Raw genomic sequence first — 24,532 nt, 5'->3', positions numbered from 1 at the left:
AGTCTTACTTGAGAGCATTCTGTGTATCCTGTTTCAGCTCACTGAAGAATGCTATTTTGAATTGGTGTCTAACAAATAGAAGCTGCAAAACAGAACCAGTGTACATCATTCACAAACATCTGAACGTACCTGTCACCTACAAAGCAGATACAGGTGATAATTTCAGAGGTTTACATAACATAGCAGTTGACTTGAAAAACTGACTGTGCAACTGTTTCCTAAGAGTTCTCTCTGCCACCATGACGCAGCAGTGATCTTTCAACAGATTTAATCTATTACAAGTCTTTTACCCTGGAACAGGGGAGAGGCTTTGTGACACCCCAAAATCTCTACACCAACAGTGTCGATTCTGAGCTTTTAAGGGAAGTACCTCCCACAACTTGTTAAGATACTACTTCAAATAGGTTAATGCATGCAGAAAATTTCATTCTTTTTTTTTTAATCAGAGAGCTTAATTTCTGGGCTGTGGCTCTTCCTATAGGCTCCTCCTCTAGGGAAGATGTGAGGAAGACAAACAAACATAAGAACAAAACCAATCAAAATCAAAGTTTAAGCTGCAGAAAATAAAACCAGATTTATTTTCTATATTGAGAGAAGGCATCTCAAGTTGGAAGGGGGGAAACAAAAATGTTTAAGCAACACCCCACCCTTATTTTCATGTTTTAACATGCACTATAACTTGCGCAGTATTTCAAAAATAGGGTAACATTACCTGATGAGTGGTTTTGTTCAAGAACTCCTTATGAGATTTAACTCTTCGTATTTCTGTATAATAGTAAGTTTGTGCATGCTCATAGAAAGCATTTTCCAACCTGCAACAAAGTTGCTCATAAGTTTCACTAAGTTTTTCCGAAATACAAAGAATCTGAAGAACTTCAGAATAAGTTACTTTTAACAGTGCTTATTTTAAGGTTGGCTAAAGAAGCTTGAGGTATTACTAAACTCTTCTTTAAAGTTACAGGTTAAGAGTTTGCAGACAAAAACTCTTCACATAAAGCCTTACACAAGGGTAGCACAAAGTAGAACAACTAGGTTCAAGAGTCTTATGGATTGATTTCTCATACAACAATCTCTAGTATTTAACATGAGAAGGTCGGAGGATAAGCTCTTAGGATTTGCAAGGCAACAGAAAGTGCAGACATGCCTCAGTCAAAACAAGCAAAGTTTGCAGAGGCTCCTGAGATAGGCCTGAACAGGTCAAGATCTTATTTGCTGGACTGTGAGGGGAGGAGTGGGAAGGAAAAAATAGCAGTAATTAAAATTATGAGGGCACAGACTAGGTTTCATCATCCTGTCCAAACATCAACAGCTACCTGGGTTGCAGAGGTGACAGCTATTTATATTGTGTTTGCAATATAAATAGCCCAATGGAAAGACACAGCAGGAGAAGAGAAAGGCAGAGAGGCCCAGAACACTGAATACAGTATGAGGCTGAGGAGGATCTAAGAAGCATATGCTGTATAATCACATTGTAAGGAGTAAAATGAACTAGAACAAAACCAGAATCCAGGAGAGGAATACACTCATACACTCATAGCACTGACACACACAGGAAAAAGGATGAAGTACCAGTTGTATGATTTGGCCAAGAAAGGATCACTGCAGACTTTGACTAAGGCAGATCACAACGTGTGTTCTGCTTGCCACGCAACAGGGAGGATGGAGATTAAAAAAAAACAGGACAGACCAATGGACAGCAATTGTTAACTATGAGTTCAGTCACAAAAGGAAGACAAGATAAATTAAGTCCACCTATTATACTTATTTTAGCAGTATATTGAGGCTGTATAAGAAAAGACAAGCCACTCTGAGAGGTTAAAAAAAAATTATTCTCTTTTATTACTATGAAATCTCAATTAAAAATGTCAAAACAAAAAGATTAATACCAGGAATTCTGACATGATTATATGCTTAAACATATTCTTTTAAATGTGTGCATGAAGAGCTGTTAATCCCTAATGATATAGCCTTATCTCCACAAATGTGGAGACAGTGGCAAATCACAGATCAAAATGCAACTATACACAGTTTGCAAAGGCTTATGCTAGTTAACACGCAGTAAACATTCCCTCTTTAGCACTGAGCAAAATATGAAAAACCAGGAGTAACGGCTACTTTACTTTGATTAATTCTAGTAGCTGTTTATGAGCAGTATGGATACAACAGCACTGATTTATGTTGAGAACCTCACTGTTTATATATAAATACAAGGGTGAGAGAAGGAAGAATTAGTCTCTCAGACCATGACCCCTCCTCTCCCTAAGTGTATCTGGAAAAATCAAAACTAATTTTAATAAACCATGATTTGCCTTAGTTTGAGCCCTTCTTTTTAGGTGGACACAAAACTGTCTTCCTTTCCCTGTTCTGTTTTTGAAAGGCCTTCATAATTTATTTGAAGCTGTAATCCCTGTAACTATTAAAACAGAAAGCACAAGAAATGTAAAAAATGACAAAGACATATTTGCAACCAGATAAATGCCACTTAGCATGGAGAGATACACCTATACAGCCAGGAAGTGGGGGAGGGGGGGGGGGGGGGGGGAAAGTAAAGACCTGCTAATACAGAGTTACACCCAACAAAACATTTGTAGGGAAAGTTATTTAGAACCAGCAGGGCCAAAAGCACTGTAGAGGCAGAAAAGCCCACTTTGCCTCTAGCTGACTTGAGGAAGTGAATGTCTTGGGATATCTAATAATGTTTCTTAAAAAGCAACATCTCTGACAGTCATTACTCAGCCTCACAGATAAAGGGGAGCTGTGTGGAATTCATCAGGTTGCAGAATAACCTGAAGAATTCCAGTGAACTGATAAAACATTCACTGCTGGCCTACAACCAGCGTGTCACATCATAGTCAGCCCAACGTACCAACCCTCTCAACACCTCCATTAGCAAACAGAGCAAAACAGTGTTTTACAGTCACTTACCTTATAATATAACCAACAAGATGATCAGTGTGTGGAAGTACAAAGAGGGATTTTCCAGAAAGGTCACAAGCATTGCATAAAGCTGCTGCCCTCTCTGATGCAATAACATCTTCCCCTAGTGAAGTCAAGGAAAGCACAAATGAAAGCAGTATGCAGTGCTGCAATGTCAAACTGGCTCTAAAAGCTTGACCAGCACAAGGATTGGAAAAATCCAATACACATAAAACCGAGACCACGTTCTTTCTTACTTCTTTCAGAGTACTATGTGCTTCATCCAGCAGAACCTTTCTAGGAGTGGCTTAGCTAGCAACAAGGTAGAAGTATGACATAAACTTTTCATCTCTCTCACAGAATTAAATATCCTGTGTCTTGAAAACTACAATAGCATCCAGAAAAGACAAACATATATAGCAGGTAGAGGGGAAAAAAAAGCAACAAAAAGTAAAAAATGGTTTGCCAGCCACTAGAAAGTATGCAGCCACAGCTGAGGCAGCAGCTCTACAGAAACGTAGAGTTTAAAACATACCACATTTCACACCTGACTCCAAAATTTTATTGATTAAAACTGAGTTAAACTAAAAGGCTTCTGTAGGTACAAAATACCCTTCCTCTAAGTTCTCATTGCTTTTTAAAATACAAATTACTTACAAGGAGGTATGTCACATGTATTACACTAACATACCATTTTTTGATACTGTGTATTAAAAGATGCACTTGGACTTAAGAGGAAGAAGTTAAGGATAAAAGTATCAAATGTTTAGGGTCAACCGCCCTGAGCACTCTTTCCATTTGTATACCTTTCTGCAGCCACAATGCATGTCATTTTATATATATGACATTATATTAAGAACTGCAGATAATATCAAAAATGTTAGTCAGCTCAGTCTGTCAGGCCTTCTGAAAAACGAGACCATCACAACTGTGTACAGAGTTTTCTAGTACCTGGAGGTAATGGTGTTTTTTTCTGAATCAAAACAACAGCAACTTTCGTATTTCTTCCCTGCAAACTTTGCCTACAATAAAAACAACAGGGCACAGTGTCAAGGTTTCACTTCTTATTGGTGAATAATCAGAACAAAATGATCTTTCAGTCTAGATGGAAACATTGAAAGAATGCTATATAAGAAATACAACCAAACACAACAACATGCTGCATCATCCACAGAATGCTGTGTTCTCTTCTTTGTTCAGATGGGACAGAATAATTGTGCCAAGTTCAACAAGCAAAATTTGAGGGGTTGTTTTTACTTAAATCAGTTTTAAAAATAAACCATTTTAAAAAAAGTTTCTTTATTGCCAGGTGTACTTCAAAAAGCAAAGTTCAAGTTCCCCTTAATTTGCGCTTAAGAAAAAAATAATATATTCATATAGCTTAGCATGCAAAAAGGATTCTGCAATTCACATTTATCATTAGCTTGTAGTACATTATGAGCCAAGTGAAAAAACTCTACCTGACAATTTCAACTCGAGTAGCACATTCTGACTGTTTTTCTTTCCATTGCGGCTCATCCCAGTCTAGTTCATAGAACACCACAACAAGTGCTGGAACCAAATTCAGGTGTTTGTTCATCCAGCCAGTCTTCAGGATTCCTTTTGGAATATACCATTCGTAGGATGTCCTCTGAAAATATTGAGGTTATTAAAGCAAGCTACCAAATCCATTTACCAGCTTCTTAGTATAGCACAAGAAGGGGAATTGCCTCTACACTCTTGTCACTTGTGGATATGTTTGTCATCTTCCCCTCAAGCCTTTGTTTCCTAACAAGTAAGACATGCGCCTCATTCCCTGGCATCAGGGCCTGATGCCTGAGATATCAGCAACAAAGAACAGCAGCTTCCAGGTAGACTGGAGAAGAAGATCAAGTTCAGAAGCACATTTCACACACCTTCATGAAAAACTAGGTTTATTTTAAAAGAGGGCTCTTGAGGGGATCTCAGAGCCAGGAGAAATCAGTTAGGATTCTCATTCCTTGCCAGCATCACAGAATTATGTAGTTTTCCAAGGGTTAAACACATTGACATTGCTTCCTAACTGCCACTGCAAAGCAGAAAGTAGAGCAGAGATATTCTTTCTGCTGCATTTCACTTAGCTAAAGGCTTTACGTTTTTTTTCAGAATACACCAAATTCAAATAACTAGTTTCTCCAAAGTTAAACTTGAGGTTTCATTAAAGCTCAAATTTTACAAGCATACCTTAAGGCCGAGTAAATGAACTGCAAGTTCTTTAAAAAGCAAATCATATTGGCTTTCTCTGCTTCTCGCTAATGAGCTAAGGCACCCTGGTTTCCTATGCATCCACAGCAGTCCGCCACAGCGCCCTTGGCTTCCCCTTAGCCCTGACAATTTTTCTCAGACTTCAAGCTCCCACGCTTCCCCTCCAACGGCAGGGGAAGCGACAGCAGAAGTCCCGCTGAGCAGTAAGCACTGCGAGTGCTGCTCAGCTGCCTGTAAACCAGGCAGATCAGATCAGACCAGCCCCTCGCTACGGCCCTTGCCCTCAGGGAGCCACCAAACCCTCCACCCACACCACCCCCAGCCGCCGGCTTTTGCTACAGGGGCAGAGGCTTGAAGCCAGTGAGGGGCCGGGCCCGCCAGGGCGCGGGGAGCAGCCGGGGCACACGCCGCTCTCTACCTTCGTCCTGCACTTGGGGTACTCGTGGTCGCCGGGGAGCACTTTGAAGGAGATGGGGACGCGGTCGGCCCTCCGGTTGGCGCAGAAGGCGTCCCACACGGCCCGGTGCACGGCGTTGTACACCACGTCCAAGCCCGTGAGGGTGACAAAGGCCATGGGCCGGCAGCACAGCTCCACCGGGAAGTCCCACTGCGTCAGGGTCATCCTGAGCCCGGGCAGGCGGCCTGCGAGGCGGCAGGAGGGCGGCTCTCAGCGCGGCGCCTTCGCGGCCCAGGCCGGCCGCTCCTCCCCGGCCCGCCCCGGCTGCAGGAGCTCCCCGCCGCCCCGCCGGGCGCTGACACGGCGTGGGGCCCGTCCGCCCGCGGGGCGCCGCTCACCGCCGCGGGCTGGAGCTCGGCGCCGGGCAGCGGCAGCCGGGAGCGACCGCGGGCCACGGGAGGCGTCGGCGAGCGGGAGCGGGGCGAGGGAGGACCGCCGCCTCCGGAAGCGAGCGCCGGAAGCACAGCAGAAGTGACCAATCGGCGCCTCCGCTCTACCGTCGGGCCAGTCAGAGAGCGCCCGCGCAGATACGTCACTGGCGAAAGAGCCAGTTAGCTAAAGAAGGAAGAGAGGCGAGGCTAGCGGAGCTGACCAATGAGAAGACAGGGAGGCGGTGACGACGGGAAGAGGGGACCAATAGCAGCGAGCGGCCGGGTGACCCGTGCTGCCCTCAGGGGAGGTGTGTCCGTCGGGCGGGGCCGCTCGGGCCTCCCCGTGCGACACCGGCGGGGCCGCGCCGCGCCAGCCAGGCCCGCCCAGCCCCGGCGGCGGTGACGGGGCGGGGAATCTCCGCGCCATGGCGGCCAACGAGGACCAGGAGGTGAGCCCCGGGCCCTGCCCGCGCTGGGCGGGGAGGCCGCGAGGCGCCGCTGCAGGAGGGGGAGCCGGCCCGGGAGACTCCCCCGCACCTGCCCCGGGGGCCGGGAGGGAGCCCCCCAGCGCGGGGAGAGGGGCCTCGGAGGGGAGGCGGCCCGGTGGCGGGGAGCGGGAGGGGGGAGCCGGCCGCCTGAGCGGGTGAGGAGCCGCGGAGGAAGGAGCCAGGCGGCGGCGGGGCGGGGGCGGTCGGGGGGAGGGCGGGAAACCGGCGGGGCCGTGCACAGCTTCGCCACCCGACCGCGGCTGGGTGCGCTCGTCGTGTTCGGGCTGCAATCGGTAACCCCCTTCCCTCCTCGGTGCTGCAGATGGAGCTGGAAGCGCTGCGCTCTATCTACGAGGGAGATGTGTGCTTCAGGGAGCTTAGCCCGGTTTCCTTCCAGTACAGGGTAAGGCAAGGTGAAGGTCTGCGGGTCGCTGCAGCGCAGGTTTCGCCTCGAGGTTACTCTGCTGCGTGGTAGTTGACATACCAGGGTTTTTCTAAAACAAATGGGTATTCGAAGGGCAGTAAAGGCTAGATCCGTTGGCCATTGTTTCAGGATTTTTGGTACAACGATGCTTGATAGCACAATGCATAATATTTAGGAACCTGCTTCCAGCACCAGTTTATTATCCCTCAGCTAGACATCCTGCTTCCACGTCTATGTACTGCATAGCTAGACCTGTCAGACTGGCTGAAGGGGCCAGCAAACTAGCTGGCCAGAAATGTCACTTACAGAGACATTTATATGTAAAGCTCTGAACCTTCCCTATTACAAGGTCTCTTGTCCAGAGGTAGTTCACATGCCTTGTCTACCTGCTAAAGAGAAAATCCTCAAAATGCTTTGGGCATGTGCGCTGATACAATCTGCTCAGGAGAGACATACAGGGTGTGCTGAGCTTGAGATATGCAATTAGATTCTGGCATGAAATTCTTGCCAGCTTTCTCAGATTTAAAGACCCAGAAGTTCTTCTGGGCATGGACTGAGGCAGATCTTTGGACAGCCAGACAAACCAACTTTACTGATGAAAACTTAGGCACCCATTGGACAGAAGAGAGACTTATGAAAATGTCATATCCCTGTAGTGGGAAGGAGGTATCTAAAATAACCTTCTCGTGACTCCTCAAGTAACTACAGAATAACATTAGTAATTGTAATGAGACAAGTCAATTTAATTAATAGCACTTGAATCCCATCCATGTAAGTGCAGCCTTCCTTCACTGATAGGACCGTTATTAGTAAATTTAATTTCCTCAAAAGAGCAAATGTGACATGCCTACAAGTCTACAATGTATCATTCTACATTTTACTAGCTTTGGCCATTGCTAATTTTTGTGAGACAAAAAATAATTGCACTAATCTTCCAAATCCTTGTGTGAAACAGTTATTTCTGTTTGCATAGCATGCCTTTGGTAGGACCTGTACTAGTTTTAAATAAAAAAAATATTTGTTTTTTATTTAATTTAACATAATTGTAAGGATTGTATATGTAATTTGTGTTCACTAAATTGGTTTGATGTGCGTGATTATTTATATTAAAGTCTGCCTTTTACTGATGTTACGCTTTTTTAATCCAGTCTCATTTTACTGACTTGTTAAATCTTTTGCTACTCATTCTTTCTTATAGTGAAAGAAAATATTTGTAGGGATGAGATGTAAATATCAACGTTCTTATCTATTTTTTTTGCTATCTTAGGTCACTTGTTTATCATCGTCTTTATTTCAATGCTGTTTTATGGTTTGTTTTCATATTGCTCTGAACTTGGATGCGTGGGGGAAAAAAAGAAGGCTTCATCTTTTCTGTTCTCATATATGATTGTATAATATTTGGCTTGCAGATGCTACAAAGTAGCTTTTAAAACCAAGCAATTGAAAAAAAAAACATACAGAGAGCTTTGAATGTTTCTGCTGCTTTTCCTAGGATGAAAACTGCAGGGTAGTGATTAATATTGATGCAATAAATTTAATACTTTTTCTAGATAACAGCTTTATTTTCTAACTGATAACTTTATGAACATAGTTGTTATCTTAAGGAATTTGGATAGTCTTAAAGAAGTGAAATACTTGCATATTGGCTTTGTAATCCTTAATAAGTGACTGGAAACTGTTGATTTATATAGTTTTTCTTTTCCCTTCAGATAGGTGAAAGTGGAGATCCCAAAGCCTTTCTAATAGAAGTTTCTTGGCCGGAAACATATCCACAAACAGCACCAGTCATATCGATGGATGCTTTCTTCAACAACACAATGTAAGTATTTATAATAGCTTTTCTTCCTAGTCTGATATGTGGGGGCTTTTTGGTTGACAAGCTTTTCTTCATCTGTCTAGATTACAGTTGGGTTTTATGGTTTCTTTTAGATCTTCAGCTATTAAACAAAGTATATTGGATAAGTTAATGGTAGAAGTCGAAGCGAATCTTGGAACTGCTATGACATACACACTTTTTGAATATGCCAAAGATAATAAAGAGTTGTTCATGGAAAATCAGCCTGTTAACACTGTGGTAAGTAGATAAATTCAGATTTTAATCTCTTGCTTTTGAAACTGCAAAAAATGGTTATTACAACTCTAAATACTTCATAGCTCTGTCTTTAAGTTGTTAGTCAGCATATTGGGTATACAGATGTTAGTGGCTAAACAGTGACACACAAAGTATGGTGGCACAATGCTCTGTGGTCTTAATTGTTATATTTAATTGTTATTTTGCTGTTATACGAAAATGTTTGTGGGCTGCAGTAACATAAAAATGGAGATTTGGAGCAGAAGCAAAACTAGAGAGAGCTGAAATGGAGATCAAAGGTGTCTGCTCAGGGGTGGGGGCAAATTACTGCCACCTTCCTGGGATGCAATGGATTGCATAAGTGCACCTCCAGGGTCTTGAATGAGTCAGGCTGGGTCTATTTGTGGCTTCTGTGTTGTATAAGGATGTTGTTGGCCATTGTGGTGCTGCAGATTTGCTTTGAGGAAGAAGGAATGGTTTCCATATTTGGGAAGTCTGAACCCCTTCAGACTAAATAACACTCTATGATTAAACTTAAAAAGTGTAAGAGGTGCCCTTTGCAACTCTGAAAGAGAATAATTCCAGTCCCCAACACGTGGTTCTTAGAACTACAATCATGATTATGTGTTGATTAAAAGCTGCAGACTGCTGACAGCATTGCTTCTTTCTGACAGTCAAGCCGTTTCAGTATGTCAGGTTCACTAATCACAGACAGAGGTATCTGTGGAAGTAATATGCGCAACATTAACAACTGTTTTTATCCTTCTCAGACTTCAGTAAGCAATAGTATTGCAATTGGAACTCCTGATGTGCCAGCAAGTAAGAAAAAAGATAAAAAGGAGCAGTTATCCAAAACCCAGAAACGAAAACTAGCCGATAAAACAGGTTTGTTCACTATAATATTGTTTTCTTTGAGCAGTATGAGAATCCACATTTTATAGCAGTGACATCTTGCTAGAATCAGAATCCGTAGTCATTTGTTTATAAGATTAACTACTGTAAGTCTGTGGTCTCTGATTTGCTTATTTTAGATGAATTATTCTTGCCTGAGATGTTCGTTCTGATCAAAGCAACTTTCTATAGAGTAGGGGTTTCCAGATGTCATTGGTTTTGTTTTATTGTTTCAATTTGTGACAAAAGTGAAATTTTCAAAAAATACTTGTGGGAGGAGAGCATTTGGGACTTCTAAAAATTCACTTTCAACAGAAGACGTGGTTTGTTGATGGGCCCGTGTAAATAATTCACATTATTAAAAATATAATGTCTAAATGAAAGTATTTGTCTTGGAACCCAAAATAAAACATTTAATTTAATTTGTATCCTCAAAATAGAGGTGCTTCTGCAGATACTTTATGCTTTCAATGAAATGGTAGGTTTTTGATTGAAACGTGTTCAATATTTCGGCTAATCATGCTGATGACTTTTACGTGTGCAACTTTAATTTTTAATAATGATCTGGATAATACTATTCTATCGCAGCAATAAGTTGTACCCTGTGATAGCAATTTCTGCATATAAATTACCTAACCTAATTTATAATTGGCATATTAAATGTTGGCTGTATCAAGGAAAAGCTGTGTAAAATTTTGTTCTTTGACAAAATGCATCACTGCTGGTCAGCCCAGCTCATGTTGGAGTTGCCTTCTAAATTAAATGTCAGATGGACTGAGGTGTTTTTCTTTAAACATAATTACTTTGAAGAACAAGATGTGTTTAAGACATTAATATTTATTTTTGTCCTCATGGCTTTCTAGTGGAGAAATTAAGGGGTTTTGATCTTTAGAATTTTGTATGTTGATTTTAAGGAAGATAAAGATTCCCCTTAGCTTATGTGTTGAAAATAAAGCCTTCTTATTCTGCAGATAACAAAGGGGAGCTTCCACGAGGATGGAACTGGGTGGACGTAATTAAGGTAACATGACTGTATTATATGCAGTATTATGAAAATACTGCGTATGTACATTAAAAATAATTTGTATTTATATCTGAAGAAAACTAACCTGATTTTTTTTCTTGCTTTTCTTCCTAACTTTGGATTTGACTGTGGTGTCTGATTCATTTCTATATGCATCCAGCATGTAAGTATTTTCAAGTTATCTTTTTTAAGCGTTAAAAAGATTTGCAAGGAATAGTAAAAACTGTTGCCCATTTTGGATTCTAATTTACATATTTCTCAAATGCTTTAAAATGTGTAGTTCTTCTGAATATTAGAGTCAGAAGGACTTTGATTCCTCTTTGAACTTTGTTGGTTTAGTATTTCTTTTTTATTTATTGAGCAATTACATTTTAATTTTATGATGAGAGAGCTTTGCTAGCCAAATGCACTGCAAATATTCTGTCTTTATATGGCAACAAGATGTAAAATAAAGTTAGTGGTGCTGCCAGGTTCTGGAGGGCAATGGATAAGTAAGCAGAAAATGGGAGCTATCCCAAGTGGGAGCACTTTGCTGTCTCCTACAAGCCTGAGCATTCTCTGCTGCAACTCCTACAGTGAATAATTCTTTTCTACTTGCTCCCTCAGCATTGATTTCTTCCACCCTCTTGTCTTTGCTGATTCAGTGGAAATCAGTATAGCTGCTTGACAATTTTGAAAGCAAACTATTTTATTTTATGCAACTCTAAGTAATTCTCGGTGTGAGACATAACACCGGTTCCAGTTGTTAAATAAGAACAAGCAAATGATGATGATGGTTTTGGGCAGAGTCCTTCTGAGTTCAAAGTGGCTATTTGTAGTGGATGTCTTGGATTCTAGATAGATTTCATGATAGATGCACCACATTGAATACTTATAAACTTAGCTTTAAAAAAGAGGGAAATAAGTTCATGTGTCTTTCTGTATCGTGTAAATTTCTATCTGGGAATTCTCTCAGAGGTGTGTGGAGATACTTCTTCCATTACTTCATCTTTTTATTTTGGAGAGCTGGTGACAGAGTCTTCAAATTAAGTAGAAACAGTACCCTGAGTTTTTTCTGGGGTTTTGTGGTGTTGTTTTTTTAAAATCAACTTTCACATTCAGGAAAGAAGCTTATTTAGTGTTTAAGCTTAAGAAATAATTTTTGATGCTTTTCGGTCTCTTGGTACAGTAGCACAATCAGCCTGTATTATTAATTAAATATACATGTGTTCTATGTAAGATGGAGATAATGTTGTTCTTGTTTCCTAATAAATGGAATGGCAGTCTAAACTTTGAATACTTTCTTTTTGTGTCTCTTTTATAGTTAAGCAAAACTGGTTCTAAAGATGATGAATAAAGGACTTTGGTACAAGGAAACTCCACCTTTTAATACAGTGCAATTTTGGGTCACCATCTTTCTCTTAATAACTTTCGTATTTGTTGAAGTAAACATTTTCTAAAGCTCAATCTCCTAACTCGCAAACCTAGTCACACAAGTTTATCTAGAGACTGTATGGTCTTCTTTGGAAAAAAAAAAACAAACTTGCCTTAAATGAAGGTTAGAATGTGACAAAGGATACAGAGAGCCAATGTGGTGAAGTGAATAGTGCTATATGCAGTGTTTATTAATTTATATTTTACTCTGTAGTAAAATCCTGTTATAGTGAACCCAGTGATACTGTAAACATTTCCTGATGTTCTTACTCTAATTGAAGAAAAAAGCACTATAACAGTGATTGGTCACTTGACAGCATAATTCAAAATAAATTATTCCATGGAAACAAGTCCTTTGTCATTTGTTTATCTAATGTGAATGTAGAAGGAGAACATAACTGTTACATTGCAATACGGACTAGAGCTTGTGGTCCCGTTTTCACTAGCTACTGGCTGAAATAGTAAATACTAGCAAAAACAAGGTCAAATATTCTAGTCTGCTCAGAAATGAGTGGTTACAGTAGGAGTATGTCCTCTTTATTCTCTGCAGTATCCATCTGTTAGTCTTTCTCCAGTATGCATCGTTACAGAAGGTTGGATGCCTGTGGGGACGGAAGAGTGCTTTCTTCCACGTGTCTCAATGAGTGTTGAGATTTTGTAGCTCTTTCGTTGGGGAAATGGGCATTCCTTGGAGGGGTTTGCTGACTGAGTGCTGGGACAGCGGGAAGAAGTCAGCGTTCTACCAAATAGGTTGGGAGAACTTTTTTTTTTCCTAATCTGCTCTCTTGTATCAGAAAGAGAAGTCATCTTTACTATATGAATGGTTACTGAATACAAGATGCCTTAATGTCCTTTATTATTTTTGTTTGTTTTGAGATGAACTTTAATAAATGCCTATTTATCTGCTGTGGTATGTGGTTTTGTTTTTTTTTTTTAATTGTGTATTGCCTATTGCACTTCTAGGGCCAAGTTTGAATTTGCAAAGGGTTTTCTTTTATAAAGAAAGCATTCTTACAAATTGGTGGAAGAACTCTGTCTTCCCTCTTTCGGTATATATTTATATGTTCTTCAGGGTAGCTGTGTTAGTTATTAATACGAGGGTCAGTCATCCCACTGAGAGTCATAGGAGAATATCCATTTGGTGAGAGGGATGTTAGAGGCACAGGCTGGATGCTCTCGTCAGTGGTGCTAAGAGCCTTTGTAGCCAATAGAGGATAGTTTATGTGACTGTCATGTTAGGACTTCAGTTGATGGAGTGGAGATGTTTATGCTACTGTCCATGTCAAGAGAGCTTATATGCAACATACATTAACATAGTTCTCTGGAATTCTCTTAAATTATTTCTGTTTTACCAAAGGATGATACACTAAATATATTGCAAAATGCTGCTTGTCTTTATATATATATATATATATATATGTATATATGAAAGAAAAAAATGTTACATGAAATGTTGTGACTGCAGGTGAAGGAAAAAAAATTGAATTTGTTCTGTGGTTTTCTTTCTTCTGAAGAGACTGTGAAGAGATCTGAAAGAAATATGGTCTGTACTGCTGTCATCCAACAAGAAGCTGTAGTTTTTACTGAAACGCTTGAGTTACAATCGGTAAATACGTGCTTCCTCAATAATGAAAATACTATTAATTCTTGAAGAATTCTTAATTTCAGAAAGTTGTGATTTCTTTTTGAACTCAACTTGCATTTGGTAAAAGCTGGTAAAGTACACAAGGTAGGACTCTTTCCAAATGATGCAATCTTGCCTTTGCAATAAACTGGAGGCTCATGGCTGCAATCTGAGCAAGAGTGTCTGGCAGGGAGTAACACTGGGGAGAAGTTGCTCTGGTAGCACATGGTGAGCCTGTAACAGGGAAGGGCGTTTAGCTTTAGTCTCTGCCAGTGTCAGAATGGGCAGGACTTTTTCTATTCATAACATCTCCAAGGGGAATCGACTTGTCTGCGCTAGTATCCTTGCTGTATAAATCAAGTTGCCATGACAATTTATCTGAATAGATTAGTTAGGGAGGGTGGGGGAAGGACAAATAAGAACCACATCTCTTGCTTTTGTAGTGTTACCGTGTGTAACGACAAACTTGTTAACCTTGTGAAATGCCTGGTTTTTCAGCTCCTAGTCTGCCTGTAAATCACACACTCGTAGGAAGATATCCGAGCAATCTCCTCTGGTTCTGTTAGTAAACGTGTTTGTTTGGAAGTCTACTTTCCAGGGAAATATTTTGCATTGGGAATTTTTGTATCGGTTCTTTGCTTCTGTGTAAATTTTGAAAGGTAATTTGGGTCATTAAACCATTTTTTCGTATGACGTGACGGTTGGAACAGGGTCATTTCAAGAATCTAGGTATTTGATATTATGGAGAGGCCTGAGCACTGACAGCTGAGGGAAGGGAAAATGTAATGATTCTTATCAAGAAAGGCGCAACTGTAAATATAGATCATGACTATCGAGGGAATTCCGAACACTGTTGAAAAATACACCACCGCCTTTTAAGTAAAAACCCACTGGCAGTGGAAAAATGGTGGTTTATGCTTTATTTCAGTAGGGCAAGAGTCTCTTGATTGTAGGGCTACACCACCTATTGAAATTCATGGGTTTTGTAGTAAAGCTTTGGTTGGCCTGAGAAGACGAGTGTCAATACTAGTAACAGTAAAGTGAAAGTAGCAAGTATCCAAAATACAGGATGATTAAAAAGGAATTTGTCGGTTTACAAAACTTTCCATACTGCGTGTATATTAATTGCCTTACTGAAATGCTAGTTGAAAGAGCTTTTTAAAAAAACACTTTTTATCTATAGTGTTGTTGCAATAACCACTTGGAAATCTCCTCTGATCAAGCATAGCTTACTTTTTTCCCTTTTTCAAATTTGTCTCCGAGAATCTTTCCTTGGGACAAATTTCGTGCAGAAAATTGAGGTGGTAATACCAATGCTTAAATGACGTTCAGGTTTTTTAACTGAAATTTAACTTAAAATATTTTTTCTTCAGTCTTTTAGTACATATTTGAATTGGTTAATATTCCTAATACCTTTGAATGTTAATTAATTTTAAGCTATGCGTTTTTTTTTTCCAAAACTTTTCTCAGCAGGCTATCATTTTGTGGTCTGTTTGCTTGCTGTTAAGGAGGCAGGGAGTCTCTCTCCCCCAGCCCCCCTTTTTTTTTCCCTCTGTCAGTCCTTAGGGTGCCCTGGGGCACATCGCTAGGCAGTGCACTTTCCAGCCTCAACTTACAGGAGCTATTAGCATAGGATGTATGCATTTTTTGCTATAAAATTATTTGGTATCTCTGAAACACAGTGACCTCTTCTCCAAATTCTACCCAGCTCTTTCTGTTGTTGATACAGGTATTTGAAGAATAAAAAAAAAAAAAAAAAAAAAAAAAAAAAAAAAGGCAGGGGCACAAGAACTGTCACTATCACATTGGTATTTTATACTTTATTTCAGATGAAACTTCAAAGAAGTCTTTAGTTGTACTTGCATGATGTTAAATACAAGTTCATTCAGTGCTGTTGGGACCAAGGCCAAAGATGCTCCATTGCACTGTAATGTACTGAATCCCAGGGGATAATGCAGACTGCCTTTCAGTATGTTGGGCGGAGGGGTGACAGCTGTGATTAATCAGCAGTGTCTGCCTAGATATCCTGCTCACACCTTGCTCAGCCTGGCCCAGCTGACACCGAAACCGAGGCTACTAACGTCAGCAGTACCGCTGCAACTGGTTGTATATGGGGTGGATAGACGAAGCATGCCTAACCCATGAGTGATTAGATTTCGGTGAGTAAAAGAACAGTAGGGAAAAAAAGCCAGCATTTCTTCACATAAGACCTTTGGTAGAAGTGCAAATGTAGGGAGACTATACTCCTTTCATCTGCAGCAAGACAAGTGGTTTTGGATTATACTGTGAGCTTCATGCTGTGAAAATCGTTGAACTGGTCTGAACCAGAACTGGTTGCTCTTTGGAAATTGTTTCCTTCAACTATGTTTTGTGGCTTATAGTACGGCACCCTAAGCGCTTGCAGTTAACAGCAAAATGAAGCGGGGAGGAAATGTTCATTCAACAGAGTAAACAGCAGAAGTGTGAGAATTCTGGGTGGATCAGAGGAGGAAGCAGAGGGGGAAAAACGTCCTCGTACGCAAAACTAGAAGGGCGTAAGGGATAAATCTTCCTTGCTGCAGGACGGTACAACAAAACAAAAGCTAATCTTATGGTTGCAGAGCTATAAATTCTGGCATGAGGTTGGGTTATGGTAAAAGACAAGAGGATTGTAGATTTTCTTTCTGTCACTGTCACCTATCCTTTCACCAACATGGATTTGGCTTCATCTCAGAATGGGGCTGCTCCGTGGTTGTCGGCAGAATTTCTGCTTGTCTGACTGTTATGCTTCCCGTTACTCTCTTTCTGAGCCCATGGAAGCAACCTCTGATAGTCTGCTGTACTCTCAGAAATAAGTTAAGACAAAACATATTGACTAGGCACTGGAAAATCATGTTAGAATATTTGGTGTGGGTGAAAGAAAGAATTAACTGTTTCTCTCTCATTTATTCAGAGTAAAGTGGGGAGTGACTCAAAATCGCTGAATTGCACAAGACATGAGAATCTATATCCAGACACTGGTGTCCTACGTCAGGCCGAAAGTTTGTCCATCTAGTTTAAAGTTTTACATAGCTATCCTTTGCTACTGTGTCTGAGCAGTCATGCTTGTGGTTCCTACAGTAGTATGTGTTTTAAGTATTCATGTTTACAATGTGGCAGAAATTGGAAAGCTCTTACTGTGACTGCCTACTGCAAGTTGCTTATGTTGTGAGATGGAATAAGGTCACAGCAGTGAGAGAGAAAGCCAAACTATAACTGCACAGCCTTAGTGGAGAGGAATGAGGTTGTGTGGGTGTCTCTGAGGGCATAATTTCTTCTGCAGTATCTTTATTACTGGTAATGATCAGTGAAAGGGAAAAGTCAGTCTAGGATGAGTGGAAGATATCACTCAAGAAAAGATAATCTTTTCCTTCTCAAACAATTATCTGTTGTAGTGTCACTGAGAGGCAATAAACATAAACAGTCTTGTATGGAGTCACTCTTCAGAGCAGGATCTTACTTTAAATCAACTAAGTGTCTCTGTCAATAATGCATTTTATGACTTCCTACAGGAAAAACAAATGTAAAGAAAGCATAACTATCTGAAGAGCTGCTGCCTCCACTGTAGGGAACCATTTGATCTCTACTTATAGGGAAAACTATGGTTCAATTGACCTTGAAGAGAGAGATTTTATGATAGTACAGGGAAAATGTAGCAGCCCATTGATAAAAAGTACGTAGCCTCTATAGACGGTTAACAAATTTGCACAGCATTATCAGTTTTATATTCTTCTTTGAAGATCAGCACTAGAATATTACCAGGTTTTAGTTAACTGGCATACAGCATGATTATGATTTTTTTTTCCCCCTCCTCATGCCGTATGTCTTTAGATGATGAAAGAACAGGATGTAGTATAGAAATTTATTTCCTAGATTAAAATAGTGCTAAAGTTACAAATCCACTCAAAGGAAGGAAATCAGTCTTACTCAGAAGTAAGGATGTGCCAAAATTGAAGCTGCCTATGTGATGTTTATATGAAAAAGAATGCATAGGAAGATTTCCTTTCTGTGACTACATGTTTTGGGGGTTTTGTTTGTGGTTTGTTTTGTTTTTTTTTTTCCCCTGGTAGTGTCCAAGCAGATGCTTACTGCTTTGCTTCCTAGTGTCCCTGTTAGTAGGAAAGCAGTACAAAAACCTGAGTTTTAGTATGCTCCTAAACCTGAAAAGGGAAGAAAATTTTCACTTTGTAGAAGTAAATGAAATAGCAGAACTGTCCCTGGAACAAAGTGTACATTTGAAACAGGATGACCAGGTATGGAGGCAAATGAATTTGCTTTAATAAAACTGACTGGATCTGAGTGGCTTTAGTGCCTGTTTCAGAGTCTGTCTCCATGCCGTGGATCTGTGACATATAAATGCTTATGGATAATTTTAGGTTGACTATATAGCTACAGTCCATGTGATTAAGCATTGCTATCAATAACTTTGTGATACAGAAGTCAGTGCAGATTCTAAGGTGGTGTTGATGAGCTCTAGTTCCATCCCTTTTGATTTGATGGAAGGAGAGATATACTGCTTACTTCTCTGGGACAAAAGAAATCCACATGTATGCTGTCAACGAAGGCTACCCTGGACTCGGTTAACAGATGTTACAATCAGTCTGGAAGAGTTAAAATGGTGAGGTTCTACAAGATAATTGTAGGAGCTTATATGAATGTGGATCCTCTATTTTTGTATATTCCTTTGTTTGTTAACTTGCTTATTGTGATGTTTAAAATGCTCTGAGTGCAAGCAGATATATTAGCTTATTAGCCAGTGTGTGTATGTGTCAAGTAGCTGTTCAGTCAGATGAGTTCAAGAGCAGTTACCTTGTCTTTCCTAATTTCATGGCATGATGAGAGTTCTCTAATTCTTTTCATGGTGCATACCTACAGATAATATCCCTCCCCTGGTTTTCTTCCCAGCATGGGCAAAAAATGGTACTCAGCATCACTGTGTGTTTTCTTCATAGATTTATATAGAAAACTTTTTTATATATTGCATGGCGGAGGAAAAAAAAAGTTAATGTAAACTACTGACTGGTACTGATGCATCACGCCTGGAACTGATTAAGATAATCCATGCCACATTGCATATAATATAATGCGCAAGCTACAATATATCTCCCTCCTGATTTATTTTTTCCTGTTTTAAACACTTGTACTTGAGGCCTCTGCTAGAACCTCTGACTGATAAAGACTGGGCAGAATCTCTGTGGGATCATCACAGTAGTCTTTGTTTCATGGACATGAGCCCTACTCCGTTAGGTGCTGTATCAATGAGCTCAAAGGAAGGTCAATGTCTTGCAGGATCAGGAAATGGGGAAGAGACGTATTCTATGAGGAGACAGATGCTAAATATGAAACAAACACTGAACTTCTTTGGATATCTGTTCAGGGAGAGAAGATGACAGAAATATTGAAGTGGTGAAAGAATGAGAGAGGAACAGCTTGAGGTCTGGAGCCTTAAGAACATGGTTGGTTACTCTTCTAAAAAATACAGTTGATAAACATACGTTGTTTCTCTGCATGTTAAAACATCTCTAAGGTATTTTAAAAGATGGTAAAATATTTTGAAGGTGTTAATGATGAACCATTGAGGGGAGGAAAGAATGTCACCGGAATAAAGTTATATACAGGAGCAAATCGGGAAATTTTGATTTGAAGCTGTGAGATTCTTGTATACCAAATGCAATTTCCATTATGTGAAGAGACGGAGACAACTCTAAAATCTAGTTTCATCTTTCCTGCCAGATTCTGAGCATTGCAAGCTCAGAATTTTATCTGCTGGAAGGAAAGGTAGTGCACAAAGTTTGGATTTAGATGTACATTTTGCACATGCAAATTTGGCTCATCGGTATTTAAATCTCCAATTAAAGTGTGTGTCCTGTGAGCAGACTGGTTAAAATGTGCATATATGCACAATCTTGGTAACGTGCATCATTACATCATATCACTTAAATTACGAATGTATGAAGTACTTCCCCTGTAAGAACATCTGCCTTATTTGAGAAATATTTATCCTCTGACTCATTCAAAGCTTTTGTTGCCATCAAATGCAGCAAAATAATCAAAACTGCAATGATTTTTTGATTACAACAACCTGATCTCATTATGTTTATTTGTGCTAGAATCAGAGGCAAAAAGAAATGCATTAATGGAAGAATCCTATCCTCAATTACACAATTACTGTAAAGAAAGAGGTTGTAACTCCAGCTGATGGACCTGAGGTGGGGGCTTCCATGTGGTGTCAAAAGTGATCACCACAACGTTTTACAACATCTGGAAATTTTGAAGAAGCATCAAGAGATGAAACATAAAACATTTGTTGTAAGGTTTTTGGGATCTTTTTCTTTAATTCTGGAATTCAATTGAATTTCTATTTTTAGGGTACAATAAGTGTATTACTGGTTTTATTATATAAAGAAAGGGCACATTGTAAACCTACAATGCAAAATAAGAAGGGGTAGTGAAGCAAATTCTTGACTGCTGCACACTATAGGAAACCTGTTAGGCTGGCTTTTGTGCTGTATGTAAATCAGGGTTGTATTTGTCTCCTTTGTGTATGTATTCCTTTTTTCATTGCTTTCAGGTTTTTGTTGGGCGAAAGCCTGATGATCCTGTCATCCCAGGAATATTATGAAAGAAAAACTTAGAATTAATTAAAGGTATAATTGGAAGAATGAAACTAACTGGAATAATGCAAAAGCAGAGAATGTTACATGTTGCATCTCATGGGGAATCAAAAGAGACAGTTCTGACTGAAAAAGCGGTGCAGACAGATGATAATCAGGCAGGTGTTACTCAACACTTTTTGGGAACTGGCAAATCATCAAAAGAAAATATAACTGGAATTCACTGTAACAGAGAATCAGACTCAAACATTTCAGATGAGCAGAATCTGTTTAATGTGTCATCTTCATTCCTCAAGCATAAACCTGCTGTTGAATGTGACAAAGAGCTGCAGCTTCTTTACCAGTGGTACAGACAGGATGAAAATTTTGTTTCAAGTATTTACAAACCGCAGTCTACCAGGTTAGTGCTGAGTTCCTTCTGTTCAGAAGTTGTTTGGTAAAGGGATAAATGTGGTTTTCCTTCCAATCCATTACGGAGATGAATTTATTCTTCATTAGTCTGAAAGTAGTTCACTTCTTTAATCTCTGGAAGTTTTATTGCTAAGCACTTGCATGAAAGAAATACTGTCTGAAGAGTTTCCTTCAACATTATATCCCGCAAATGAATAGTGTCTTTATTTAAATGAGCAGCAGTGCTTTTCTCATTATAGTACGAAGTGCAGCATTAGAAGGTATCATTTGAAGGAATATTTCCCCTGAATCTTTATTAATGATGCTGATAACACTGTCATCAAATGGCATATGAGATTTTATCCCCATCTTAGAGATGGTGTAACTGAGGCCCAGTTGAGATATGTACTTATTAATACAGAGGTAATGAGACTCAAACCTGTATCTGTCCATCTGCCAAACTGTGCAGCAATTTGGTGGGCTAGAACTGCACCTAGCTGAAGTAATGGTGTTCTTTAATCATGTTTTATGATTAGAGCAGCTTCTTAATTTTCCAGTATGTTCTCACAGCTTGTCTTTTACTCATCTTCGTAGCACATTTTACAGGGATATTTTCAGCTGTGATCCTGCACACAGGCATCAAGCTAAGAGCAAATGGCTGAACTCTTTCCAGAAACGACACAAGATATTTCAGGAGTATGCTCCACTTACTCTCGGGGAGGAAGCATCCACTGAGCTTCTTGAGACAGGTGAGACTAGAAACACAAAATAAAGGCAAGGGCACTCAACTGGAATGATCAGCAATACATTATTTCCTAAAAGAAGGAGAAAGGTTAGTTTCAGTACTAAAATAAGTTAAAGGAGTTAGAGACATCACTGTTTTGGCACTCCTCAGAATCTTGTCGTAGGATAAGCAATACTTAAATGAGTGTGTTACTGCTGTAATAAATATGTAAAATAGACAGAACTTCAAAGGCATTACTTCTCAGTAACCCTAAATGCCTTTTCCTGTTCAATGTACTGTTTAGTCCACTTAAACATATGTAACCCCTTCTACAATCTGCAGGCAACTCTTTAGGGTCTACTAGAGGAGCAAAAAGCCTGGAGTTTGGGCAAACAAAATAAAACACATGCTGTGAAATTCTGTTTAACTGCAGAGAATAAAATGACTACTGCAGAATAAGCTTAATAATGCAATAATAATTTTACAGCAAAACCGTGCATTTCGTGAGTTTTTTTACAAATAGATCTTTTCTGGTTTTCATATGAAGAACAAAGGAAAATCAAATGTTTTCTCTGACGTTCAAAGGGGTTGTGCATCAGCGCTAAGAAAGTCATTTAGTAATTCTTTCTGTCACCCTTTCCACAGTATTGTGCTCCTAGTGCTCAGATGAGCAGTTAAATTATTTAGAGAGATTATAAAGCTACTAGCCTTCAATCCAGTAAAGAAAGTTGCTCCTTCTGGGATATCTATGGGGTTATTTATGTATTTGAAGACTGCCCCTGTTGGTTACTCATTAGTATGAGTTAGATCAATGTAGTTCTTAATCAGTCCTTGTGGCAATTTCCCCACTAATCAAAGTGGTTTGTTGATGTTCTTGGCCTGCCCTCCACTTTGTTGATACCTTTCCCTGGTGTTTTATAAGTAAACTCAGGTTCTTATGCCAGAGCCACACTTGGTTGCAGATTATTAACGCCCTGTTCCATAAAAAGAACAAATCTTTGAGTTTAGCACCTAGAATGACACAGGTCTTTTCTTGTATCCATAATCATCTTGTGAGGTAGACATTTTCACACTCTTTCAATTCCACTCCTTCACAGCATTATTGTCTTGTAGCTTTTCTCCATCATTTAACGTTTTCTATTATGTTACCCTGACCCAGACCAATTAATTAAATTCCAATCAATAATTTGTTTTATCAGAGTTTGTTAGAAGTTTTCATGGTTTATAGAAGGGTCTGTGTGGCTGCAAGCATACCAAGATGTTATTGCCATCTTCATGCATGCTATGTTCTCTTCCAGCATAATCTTTTCTTAAATTATTTTGATCATAACTTTTAAAACATGGAGTTAAGAATTAGAACATTTGTTCTCTCTCAAGTCTTGCAGCAAGAGGTTGATCGAGGATTCGAGATTCAGGGATCTCCAAAAGATTGCTGTTACTGCTTCAAAAGGAAGATCTGTGACTTAGAATACAACCTGCCAAGCAAGCAGGCTTCAAAATGTTTTGGCATCCACCTTGCGAAAACAGAGGTTAACGAAAGGAAGTATGAAGCACATCAGAACATCATAGAAAGCATCCATGCACAGGTATGCCTACCAGCACTTGCCTTTAGTCACCTCTGCCCCGGATGCTGGAGATATCTTTTCATCATGTTCTAGAGCTTTAAACAGGGAAGAATTGAAGATCATGATATTTTTTTGTCTTGTCTTGACTGTAACTCTGTATTTTTAAAGGTGCATCCCAAACCTGGAGTAATTTTATACTCTCAAGTCAGGTGCCTTCACTCTTTCTTTAAATACCTTCTCCAAGTTCCCTTCTTTCAGCTTGGTTTTCCCACTTAGGTATTTGTTCTGATGTTCTTTATCTCTCTCCCTTAATCAGCTGCAATCTTCTAAGACTTCCTGAAGACCAGTCTTCAGTTTGCTTTGCCTGTTACCTCAATTCTCAGTATTCAGGAAAAGATTTACAGAGGAGAGTCCATGCTGCTTTAAATCCTGAGAGAGGCATGCTGAGTTAGATTGATGTAGAAGGCTGACATGTCACTCTTAATTCGCCCTGGATACCCAGCTTCATCAGCAATCCCATCAGAAACAATGGGATTGGCATGGAATTAAGGCAATGTGAATCAAGAATCAAAATCTTATCAGCAGTTGTTAATTTATGTTTAATTAAAATCTTTATCTGCTCATTTATTGCTATTAATTCTTTAAGTTAGTAACAAACTCAGCTGTGTCTCACAAATCTGAAGAAGCCAAGGAAAGTATTAGGTATGGCCTAGAGTAACTCTTTTTCTCTTAACTGTAAAATGAGATCTAAGTGGACTCATTCAGCATTGGTGTTTTGGGGCTGCTTTTCTATTATATGAACTCACAGACAGAATACTGTATTAATCTGTTGAGAAAAGGTGTAACACAAGATATGATGTATTGGTTTTTGGCTTCATTTTATCTTAATTCTTCCCTTCAATCCTCATCTTAGATCACCTTTGTTGTCTGTGGGTATGTGCTCTGGGCTTTACAAGTTTGTAAAACAAAAAGTACATTATTGAGCACAAATCTGCTCTGTGTTTTCTTCCTGCCCAGCCCCCTTTATCTTCTCTTTCGCATCTCAGTGAAACGCATTTGGCCATTTTCTTGTTGCAAACCTAAAATTTTCAGGTAGAAATAGTAATGCGCAAGCTATCTTTTATGATTGTTAGTAATTAATTTAGTACTGCTTGTGCAGAAAGATGTATTTATCGGTGTACTGGATATAATGCAAACATCGCTTCATTGTAGCAAGAGTTATCGCTGGTTGCCTTCCAGTATGTTTTGATTCAACTAGTTTCCATGCTTCGTAGGTTTATTCTCACTATTTAGCTTCATCGCACCAATATAAGAAAAAC

The 24,532-nt window shown here is 39.7% G+C and overlaps 3 protein-coding genes across 4 annotated transcripts in view; 2 read left to right on the top strand and 1 right to left on the bottom strand.

The window, feature by feature from the left end:
• The window catches only part of TRAPPC11 (trafficking protein particle complex subunit 11), a 24,801-nt gene extending 18,811 nt beyond the window's left edge, over positions 1–5,990 (bottom strand). The window contains exons 1-6 of the mRNA XM_082315897.1: positions 5,558–5,990; positions 4,377–4,546; positions 3,868–3,938; positions 2,926–3,040; positions 713–812; positions 9–82 (exon numbers count right to left, since the gene is read on the bottom strand). Of these exons, the coding sequence (XP_082172023.1) occupies positions 9–82; positions 713–812; positions 2,926–3,040; positions 3,868–3,938; positions 4,377–4,546; positions 5,558–5,761 (734 nt within the window). The 5' untranslated portion in view covers positions 5,762–5,990. The remainder of the gene's footprint in view (positions 1–8; positions 83–712; positions 813–2,925; positions 3,041–3,867; positions 3,939–4,376; positions 4,547–5,557) is intronic.
• Positions 5,991–6,281: 291 nt separating this feature from the next.
• RWDD4 (RWD domain containing 4) lies at positions 6,282–13,142 on the top strand. Its single transcript, XM_082315305.1, has 7 exons — positions 6,282–6,416; positions 6,778–6,858; positions 8,589–8,698; positions 8,809–8,953; positions 9,721–9,835; positions 10,813–10,862; positions 11,026–13,142. Exons 1-7 carry the CDS (start codon positions 6,393–6,395, stop codon positions 11,080–11,082), a joined length of 582 nt encoding a protein of 193 aa, XP_082171431.1. The 5' UTR covers positions 6,282–6,392; the 3' UTR covers positions 11,083–13,142.
• Positions 13,143–13,823: 681 nt separating this feature from the next.
• Positions 13,824–23,551, top strand: LOC309592175 (uncharacterized protein). 2 transcript variants are annotated; one of them, XM_082315303.1, is made up of 6 exons: positions 13,824–13,884; positions 19,210–19,376; positions 20,031–20,229; positions 20,492–20,934; positions 21,519–21,673; positions 23,026–23,551. In XM_082315303.1, exons 4-6 carry the CDS (start codon positions 20,582–20,584, stop codon positions 23,304–23,306), a joined length of 789 nt encoding a protein of 262 aa, XP_082171429.1. In that variant the 5' UTR covers positions 13,824–13,884; positions 19,210–19,376; positions 20,031–20,229; positions 20,492–20,581; the 3' UTR covers positions 23,307–23,551. The 2 variants fall into 2 exon arrangements, with proteins under 2 accessions (XP_082171429.1, XP_082171430.1); XM_082315304.1 differs by lacking the exon at positions 20,031–20,229.
• The last annotated feature ends 981 nt before the right edge of the window (positions 23,552–24,532 follow it).

Source organism: Platalea leucorodia, assembly GCF_965183815.1.
Source record: "Platalea leucorodia genome assembly, chromosome: 6".
Lineage (NCBI taxonomy): Eukaryota > Metazoa > Chordata > Aves > Pelecaniformes > Threskiornithidae > Platalea > Platalea leucorodia.
The sequence above is the reverse complement of the archived record's forward strand: the minus strand, read 5'-3'. Positions and strand labels throughout refer to the sequence as shown.